The following is a 9,729-nucleotide window of genomic DNA, read 5'->3' on the forward strand; positions in this document are numbered from 1 at the left end:
AACAGTCAGTATCAGTCTTAGAGATGAATCCAGGGTTCAGTAAGTGGTAGGGAAGACAGGGGATTGGGTTGGCTGTAGTCTATGTCATTTGATTTGATTTATCTAAACTTTATTTAACATTAACATTGTAGGTCAATTGAGGACACCTTTCTCTCCAGAAGGGTAGTTTCATCGTTCATATCAGTGACATTGTAACAATAGTGATTTTGTTGTTTGTTCCCAGGTCCATGACTACCTGAGGGGTAAGCTGTGTTCTCTGTACGAGAACGACTGCATCTTTGACAAGTTTGAGTGTGTCTGGAACGGGTCAGACAGGTGAGTGTGATCTTATGTGTCTGTGTGTGTCTCTGTGTCTGTGTGTGTGTGTCTCTGTGTCTTTGTCTCTATGTGTGTGTCAATCAATCTCCTCTTGTCTCTCTCCAGTGTCATTATGACGGGGTCATATAATAATTTCTTCCGGATGTTTGATCGGAACACCAAGAAAGATGTGACTCTGGAGGCTTCCAGAGAGAACAGCAAACCCCGGGCCATCCTCCAACCACGCAAGGTAATACTGTAACACTATACAGTTACATATTAAATATGTGCCAAAACTCTTTTATTTTGGATTGATGGTATGTAATATATGTATATATTCTATACAGTATATTCTGTAAGTATTTGTATGGTTATTGGATAGAGAGGTGAAAGATAGAGGAGTTATATTATAAGACCCCGTCATTATGACACTGGAGAGAGACGAGGAGAAATAGCAGTGGCCGGACTGGAAGCCATGGTGCAGCGGCCCAGGTCGCTAGGTCACCCTAGGCCACTGATGGTATGTTTTAATATATTTGTGGAAGATTGGCAAATGTCCAATTTTAGAATTTTTTGGTGTGTAACTGAAGAGGAGGAAATATTAACAATCAGTGTGTACAAGCATGTGCTCATGAAGTCTCTCCTCTCCCCTCCTCACCTCCCCCTCCTCTACTGCTCACCTCTCCTCTCCCCTCCTCACCTCCCCCTCCTCTACTGCTCACCTCTCCTCTCACCTCCTAATCTCCCCCCTCCTCTCCGCTCTTCTCCTCACCTCTCCCCTCCTCACCTCTACTGCTCACCTCCTCTACTGTTCACCTCACCTCTCCGCTCCTAACCTCCCCCTCCTCTACTGCTCACCTCTCCTCTCCCCTCCTAACCTCCCCCATCCTCTCCGCTCTTCTCCTCACCCCTCCCCTCCTCACCTCTACTGCTCACCTCCTCTACTGCTCACCTCTCTTCTCCCCTCCTAATCTCCCCCCTCCTCTCCGCTCTTCTCCTCTCATCTCCTCACCTCCCCTCTCATCTCCTCACCTCCCCCCTCTTCTCCTCACCTCTCATCTCCCCTTCTTTCCTCTTCTCTCCCCTCCCCTCCTCTCCTTTCCTCTCCCCACCTCACCTCACCTCACCCCTCCTCTCCTTACCTCTCATCTCCTTCTTTCTAGGTGTGTGTGGGAGGGAAGCGTCGTAAAGACGAGGTGACTGTTGACAGTCTGGATTTCAGTAAGAAAATCCTCCACTCCACCTGGCACCCACAGGAAAACATCATCGCCGTGGCAGCCAGTAACAACCTTTACATCTTCCAGGACAAGGTCACCTAGGGGTCAGCTTACTTCTGACCTCTAACTCCTGACCCCACGCAGGGGAAGAGATGGAGGGGGAGACTGAGAGGATGGAGAGAGCGCTGGGGGGGGGGGGGGGGGGGGGGGGGGGGGGGAGTTACAGAGACAGAAGAGGAGAGGGATGGAGGGGAGCTACACAGACAGAAGAGGAGAGGGATGGAGGAGAGGTACAGAAACAGAATAGGAGAGGATGGAGGGGAGCTACAGAGACAGAAGAGGAGAGGGATGGAGGAGAGGTACAGAAACAGAATAGGAGAGGGATGGAGGAGAGGTACAGAAACAGAATAGGAGAGGATGGAGAAAAAGAGAGAGAAAGAGAGATGGATTTGTTTGTTTACCTCTTCACTAAGTGTTCCTCCTCCTCCTCTCCTCTTGCCTGCCTTGTTGCTGTGAGTCTGATATGGCTGGAGGGAATGCTGGAATTCCCGGAATGGGAATTTCTACAACACACTTGGGAATTCCCGCTCCAAATGTGAGAGTGTTCAGTCTGGATAAAGTTAGGATGAAGACAGATGCTTCTTCTAGGCCTGAGTGGAATGAAATTAGCCACCTGCTCTGGCCTGCGCAAGCCTCTCCATGGCCTTCAGTTAACTGTTTTAGATTTTCATTTGAGTGACACGTGAAGGAGCGTTGGAGCGTTGTCATGCAACCAGAGTAAGACTGGACTGGACTGGAGTCACAGATCAACTGAGACGTAGCAGAACACTCTGTCTCACCAGTCGCCATTTTGTTTCCATAACAAGATAAGACAGGAGAATATGGAGAGAACACAGACCTTTATGGCAGTTACTGAAGTATCTCCTGTCCTCTCCAGCCACTAGGCCACATCTGTCCCGTCCCGTCCGGAGGTTAAACAGGAGGACACTGGACATGGACATGACTGTTACACAACTAACTGAATAACAGTATCCTCACTTGCATAGTACCAGCTGTAAACCTGTGTGCTAAGGGTGGATATTGGGAGCAACACAGTCTGAGAGTATGGATGTTTTGGCCTGTTTCTGACCTGATAATAACGTGAAGGATGTGACGAGGCCTCTTTGACATTCAGGTGTTTATTTTATGTGATGATGTCTCTTTTTCTTGTCAATGATTCTGTTTTTGAAGCTGTGGTGCCTTTTTTTGGTATGTGGGGTTGATGAGGGAGGAGGAGGAGGAGGACGATGGGGAGGATGAAGAGGGAGGTGAAAACAATGCAAGTGTGAATGTTTTTACCCAGAAATATAGGGGAAAAAGCTAAGCAAATTTAAGTTACCATTGAGAAGTACTTGAATTTATCGAGTTTACTTTATAATTTCATTTTAGCAACTGACTGCACATTTATAATTTATGGGGTGTTTATGCATATTCCTGTTTTGACCACTCCGCAGTAGTCTCACCATGCAGTGTATTTATATAACCAGCTAAAAGACAAGACACAACAGTCCTATTATAGCTCAGTAAAAGACAGAGGGTTCTGTGTCTCATAACCAGCGCCCATAGTTTTCCCTAGTCAGGTCACACAGTGAGCAACACCACTACTCCGAATACATCCATAGAGGTTCTCCATGGCTGTGTTTCTCTTCTGTTCTTTGGGGTGAAGTTGACGCCAGATGCTGATCTTAGGTCAGTTTTGTGTTTTCCCCTCTAAGGTAAGGTTAGAATTGGGGAAGGGGAAGCTGATCCTAGATATGTGCCTACAGACAACTTCTAGCTGCAGTGTCCAACCAGAGAGGAGGGTATCATGACTTCCACCTTAACAACCAGTGATGAGGGCTCAATGATATCAGTGACTTTTAGCTATGTGTGCATCCCAAATCACACCCCATTCCCTTTATAGTGCACTATTTCTGACCAGGGTCCATGGGGCTCTGGTCAAAAGTAGTGCACTTTAAAGGGTATAGGGTGTAATTTGGGAGGTACACAATGATTCCTTTACAAAGTATTGTCTTCTAAGCAAATTCAGTTGTGTAACTTGGAAACAGTTTGTATGGCTCAGAATGTAATGAAATGCAATTCATTTACCATGCAGTCTTCACGCTTATTGGAATTATTTTTTGAATAAAAAACTTTAAGCACGCGGTTTCTGTCCTTTTTGTAGTTATAATAGATCTTTCAGGGAAATGTTGAGGTGCATTTGTTGTTGTGTTCTCTGTTCATCGAACTGTTCACAGTGGAAGTTAGTGGAAGTGCCACTTAGATAGTCCTCGTTTGAAAAATCAAGAGCGCCCTCATCTGGAGAAAGGCATAAAAATGTCCTGCTTGTCTTCCTCATGTGATCTCCTATCCCATAACGTAAATAATAATCATAATGGTTAACATACATTTAGAGTAAGGGCACATATAACTCATTTAGGGGACACAAATCTTTATTTTTAGGCTATTCCAAAAATATAAATTATTATTCTGAGTCGACCAATTAAGGCATTTTGAAGCAATACTAACTTGTTGCCAGATATTATATTAGCCATAGTCTTAGACCTTGTAAAGGCCTATACATGGATATTATATAAGCCATAGTCTTAGACAGAGTAAAGGCCTATACATGGATATTATCTAAGCCATAGTCTTAGACAGAGTAAAGGCCTATACATGGATATTTGCATTTACTAATTTTTAATTTAAACTTTATTTAACTAGGCAAGTCAGTTAAGAACAAATTCTTATTTACAATGACGGCCTACCCCTCCCCTAACGCGGCCAACCCCTCCCCTAACCCGGTCAACGTCTCCCCTAACCCGGCCAACCCCTCCCCTACCCCGGCCAAACCCTCCCCTAACCCGGCCAACCCCTCCCCTACCCCGGCCAACCCCTTCCCTAACCCGGATAACCCCTCCCCTAACCCGGCCAACCCCTCCCCTACCCCGGATAACCCCTCCCCTAACCAGGATAACCCCTCCCCCAAACCGGATAACCCCTCCCCTAACCCGGATAACCCCTCCCCTAACCCGGATACTACCTATTGGATCTATTATTCACACGGGCCCTTGGCCTTCTAATGTTCAGAGGCAAAACAGAGATTACTAATTCATAGTGTCAAACTACACTGCTCAAAAAAAGAAAGGGAACACTTAAACAACACAATGTAACTCCAAGTCAATCACACTTCTGTGAAATCAAACTGTCCACTTAGGAAGCAACACTGATTGACAATAAATTTCACATGCTGTTGTGCAAATGGAATAGACAAAAGGTGGAAATTATAGGCAATTAGCAAGACACCCCCAAAAAAGGAGTGATTCTGCAGGTGGTGATCACAGACCACTTCTCAGTTCCTATGCTTCCTGGTTGATGTTTTGGTCACTTTTGAATGTTGGCGGTGCTCTCACTCTAGTGGTAGCATGAGACGGAGTCTACAACCCACACAAGAAGCTCAGGTAGTGCAGTTCATCCAGGATGGCACATCAATGCGAGCTGTGGCAAAAGGTTTGCTGTGTCTGTCAGCGTAGTGTCCAGAGCATGGAGGTGCTACCAGGAGACAGGCCGGTACATCGGGAGACGTGGAGGATGCCGTAGGAGGGCAACAACCCAGCAGCAGGACCGCTACCTCCGCCTTTGTGCAAGGAGGTGCACTGCCAGCGCCCTGCAAAATGACCTCCAGCAGGCCACAAATGTGCATGTGTCTGCTCAAACGGTCAGAAACAGACTCCATGAGGGTGGTATGAGGGCCCGACGTCCACAGGTGGGGGTTGTGCTTACAGCCCAACACCGTGCAGGATGTTTGGCATTTGCCAGAGAACACCAAGATTGGCAAATTCGCCACTGGCGCCCTGTGCTCTTCACAGATGAAAGCAGGTTCACACTGAGCACATGAGCACATGTGACAGACGTGACAGAGTCTGGAGACGCCGTGGAGAACGTTCTGCTGCCTGCAACATCCTCCAGCATGACCGGTTTGGCGATGGGTCAGTCATGGTGTGGGGTGGCATTTCTTTGTGGGGCCGCACAGCCCTCCATGTGCTCGCCAGAGGTAGCCTGACTGCCAATAGGTACCGAGATGAGATCCTCAGACCCCTTGTGAGACCATATGCTGACACATGCACATTTGTGGCCTGCTGGAGGTCATTTTGCAGGGCTCTGGCAGTGCTCCTCCTTGCACAAAGGCGGAGGTAGCGGTCCTGCTGCTGGGTTGTTGCCCTCCTACGGCCTCCTCCACGTCTCCCGATGTACTGGCCTGTCTCCTGGTAGCGCCTCCATGCTCTGGGCACTACTAAGATCTGCAGATCCTCTGAGCTGGTGGAAGAACAAGGCCTCCGTTTACCCACGGCTTACTAAAGTCATGACAGGCAGACTCTGCATAGTGGCCACATCCGTTCCCTCTGAGAGGGTCTTCTCAAAAACGGGACAAATAATTACTGAGAGAAGAAACTGCATCAGTCCCTCGAAAGTGAGGCAGCTTGCATTTCTGAATGCAAATCTCTTATAAAAGCAAAATATGGTCAGCATTGCTGTGTGCTGCTGGTTATAACATGGCAATAAATAAGAGAGAGAAAAGAGGGACCAGTTTAATGTTTTAAGTGGGATGCTGCAGTTTTTCACATTGTTATTTATTTTTCTTTGATATGGTGATATTCTATTATGCTGTTCAGATTGTATTCGTTTTGAATGGTTAGATTTATAGGCACTTTGTTAATATACTTTAAAAAGTTATAATTTAAATGCACATGTTTAATAGCTTTCTACTTTATAACAAACCAATGCATTTTTAAATACATTGTGGTTAAGGTAGAGTATGATTTCATTTAATAATTTAATTAGAAATGTTTTAACAACAATCATAGTCAAACTATCGCAAACTGCTTGACTTTAAAAAATACAAAACGTATTTTTTTTAAAGAGCCGTTTGGGAGCCAAGAGAGCAGGCTCTTTTTGGTGAGCTGAGCCGAACGAACTGAAAAGAGCCGGAATGCCCATCACTAAACATCGTACAGCGCAGCGCCTGTTGGGGACGGTTAGAACAGGGACAGCGCTCTAATTGGCCCCGAGAGTCTCGCGCAGTTTAGCTGGGGCTGTCAATCAAACTGCCACCTTTATAAGGGCGGATAAACCCGGCAGGAGACAGACAGACAGGACAGGAGTGTGACTGTCTGGGAGCAGATCGGTTTTTGATAAACAGATTAGGCTACAATCAGGAGTTGAGTTTTAGATTGAGATTGATCCATTCACCTGTTTGTTGACTAATCTTTTAGAATACTTTTCTTTCAATACTTTTTTTCCTAGTCAGTCTTCTCATTAGTTTATTTTTTCATCAGTTTACCTTACCAACAGTCTAGACTTCTTGTGTTAAGTTGGCTTTCAATAAACTTTTTTAAATATTTCTTTACTCTATATAAAAAGATAGGTCTAAGTAGTTCTCTCTTTTCTCTCACCACCTGTTTCTTCTGAGATGGATAAACTGCCAGGGGTGAACATAACGGCTGCTAACAGCTCTACTGTGGACTGGCTTCATCCTTCCTTCATCGAGCATGGTTCCTACCAGCACCTGTGTGTCCTCGTGCCTGTCATCCTCGGGGTGATCTGTGTCCTTGGGCTGGCCAGTACCCTCACTGCCATGGGCATACTGATCTCAAACGCCCACCGTGGGAAACTATCCCTTATCAACGCTCTCATCCTCAACCTGATGTTTGCCGACGGCCTTGTACTGGCATTCGCCCTCCCGTTCCGCGCTGCTGCCTTTTCCAAACCCAGTTGGACGCTTGGTTGGACGGTGTGCAAGACCTGTGATTGGTTCCTGCAGAGCTGCATGGCTGCGAAGAGTTTTACCGTAGCGGTGATGGCTAAGGCTTGTTACCGTTACGTCTCTAACCCGACTAAACAGGTCAGCATCAGTCTACGCTCCATCCTATTGGTGATGTGGTTCCTCTGGCTGTCTGCCTGCTCCGCTCCCATCCCTACCTGGCTGTTCTCCTCACTGCAGAGAGAGACCCGAGGGCTGGTGTGTGTGCAGGTGGTTCCCCCTGAGGCGCAGGACTTCATGTCAGTCTACGTCAAGGCGTACCCCCTGAGTGTGTTCTGCGCCCCTTTGAGTTTTGCCCTGCTGTATTTCTGGCGGGTGTATGGGCAGTGCCAGCGGCGCTGTAGTAAGACCCAGAACCTCCGAACGCAGATCAGATCCAGGAAGCTCACTCTGATGCTATTCAGTCTGACGGTAGCCATGACAACGATGTGGCTGCCGCAGTGGGTGGTCTGGGTGTGGGAGCGGCACGCCGCGGAGCGAGAGGCACAGGGACCGGGAGAGGGAGGACCCTTTGTCGTCTTCTCTCCCCCTCTCCTCCTCTCCCTCTCCGCCCTGCTCCTCACTTTCTTTCTCTCCCTGGTGAACCCCCTCATCGTCCTCTCTCTGTCAGAGGAGTTCAGAGAGGGTTACAGAGGTCTGTGGAGGCGCCTTACTCTTCGTAAACACACCCTGTCCAACCCCAAACCTGGCCCCCATGCACCCACTGCCCCCCAGTCCCCCTGCCCACGACCGGAGACCTCGGGCCAGCCGAGGGGAGGAGACGGAGGCCTAGGCTCCGTCCCTTGCCAGGGGACGAGAGTTGATCCCCAACCCCAGATGGAGCAGGGCGGAGTGGGAGAGGCGGAGGATGAGGCAGAGGGAGAGAGCCCTCGGGATGGGATCGTGCTGCTAGACGTGGAGCAGTTCTGGCATGAGAGAGAGACAGGCTCCATGACAGAGGAGAATGATCCCATACCCTGGGAGCACCAGGAGGGAGCACCAGCCGAGGGGAGGAAGTGAAGGAAGTGAGGAGAAGATATACACACAGACAAACAGGACTGGTTCTAAGAGGCTACTCAATACTCAGCTACATCTGTCCTTGTCTTTGTGTATCTGTCTATCTTGTGTGGTTTTTGTGAACAGATTGTGTTACCCACCACAACCAGTGATTTTTAAGTAAAAGGTTGTTTGAGAGTATTTGGATACTGCCTCAACGATACCTGATACACTCTTTAGCATGGAGACCAGCCAGTAAGCCTCCCCTCTCTCTTCCTCTCAGTTAGCGCCACAGCGTTCAAACAACCTTCAAACCACACACACACTGACAGACTATATCAGCAGCTGTAACGGACTGACATTTGACTATACCTCACTGGACTGAAGATCAGTCAACAGAGGAATCAGCACAGGAGACAACACAGGAGACAACACAGGAGACAACACAGGAGACAATACAGGAGACAGCACAGGAGACAACACAGGAGACAATACAGGAGACAACACAGGAGACAACACAGGAGACAACACAGGAGACAACACAGGAGACAATACAGGAGACAACACAGGAATCAACACAGGAGTCAATGGTTGGTATTCATTCAACTGTGTCTATGATATTGTTTAATGGGAATTACATTGGTTTGTCAACTGTTTGATTGGTTAATGTTATGGTGAATATACATGAAGTGTTATATTTCACTGTAGATGTGTGTGTATATATATATATATATATATATATATATATATATATATATATATATATATATATATACACACAGAGTATATATAATGGAGGTATTCTACTTATCCTTGAAGTAATGACCAACAGTAATGTCTGTTGTAAATACCAACAAGAGTTACAAAATATAAACTGTACATAAGTTTGAAATGATTTGATACAACAAGACAGAATGAATAGCCTTTAGAAATCAGTAAGAGCATTTCTGTACGCTACTGAACAGCATTTGATGTTACTGTTTCATGTATCCGTGTTTGATTCTCCTATTTGAAGTGGTTTTGTAATGATATGTGCTTGTAAAAAAGGTTGTTTATAATAAAGTGATATATAATATTGATCCTGTGCTCTATTTGATTTCATCTTTATTGCTATAATACCATAATAAATTCAATTTACATAGCAGACGCTTTAATCCAAAGTGGAAACAGTGAGCCCACATATTTTCATATGTGACCCTAGTGGGAATCAAACCAACAACTCTGATGTTTCAAGGCATTTTCTTGCCTGCCGAAATCCCTGTCGCATGTGACCAGTCGAACACCGAACTCTTCGTTGAAACAATGCTGATACATCAAACCGGATTTCCTTGTGCCGAAATCAAAACGAAACAACAGTAATCATGCAAATTCAGCAGTCCGTGGTGTGAAATAGGCTTCTTG

At 46.6% G+C, this 9,729-nt stretch overlaps 2 protein-coding genes across 3 annotated transcripts in view; both read left to right on the forward strand.

The window, feature by feature from the left end:
- The window catches only part of LOC129827381 (serine/threonine-protein phosphatase 2A 55 kDa regulatory subunit B beta isoform-like), a 77,271-nt gene extending 75,564 nt beyond the window's left edge, over positions 1-1,707 (forward strand). For both annotated transcript variants that reach the window (XM_055888165.1, XM_055888166.1), the window contains exons 8-10: positions 224-315; positions 424-547; positions 1,461-1,707. In XM_055888165.1, coding sequence (XP_055744140.1) covers positions 224-315; positions 424-547; positions 1,461-1,616 — 372 coding nt within the window. In that variant the 3' untranslated portion in view covers positions 1,617-1,707. The remainder of the gene's footprint in view (positions 1-223; positions 316-423; positions 548-1,460) is intronic.
- Positions 1,708-6,692: 4,985 nt separating this feature from the next.
- On the forward strand, positions 6,693-9,407 carry LOC129827383 (G-protein coupled receptor 151-like). Its single transcript, XM_055888171.1, has one exon. The coding sequence runs from the start codon at positions 7,003-7,005 to the stop codon at positions 8,350-8,352; it is 1,350 nt and encodes a 449-aa protein (XP_055744146.1). The 5' UTR covers positions 6,693-7,002; the 3' UTR covers positions 8,353-9,407.
- Positions 9,408-9,729: the final 322 nt, after the last annotated feature.

Source organism: Salvelinus fontinalis, chromosome 29, assembly GCF_029448725.1.
Source record: "Salvelinus fontinalis isolate EN_2023a chromosome 29, ASM2944872v1, whole genome shotgun sequence".
In the NCBI taxonomy this organism is placed as follows: domain Eukaryota; kingdom Metazoa; phylum Chordata; class Actinopteri; order Salmoniformes; family Salmonidae; genus Salvelinus; species Salvelinus fontinalis.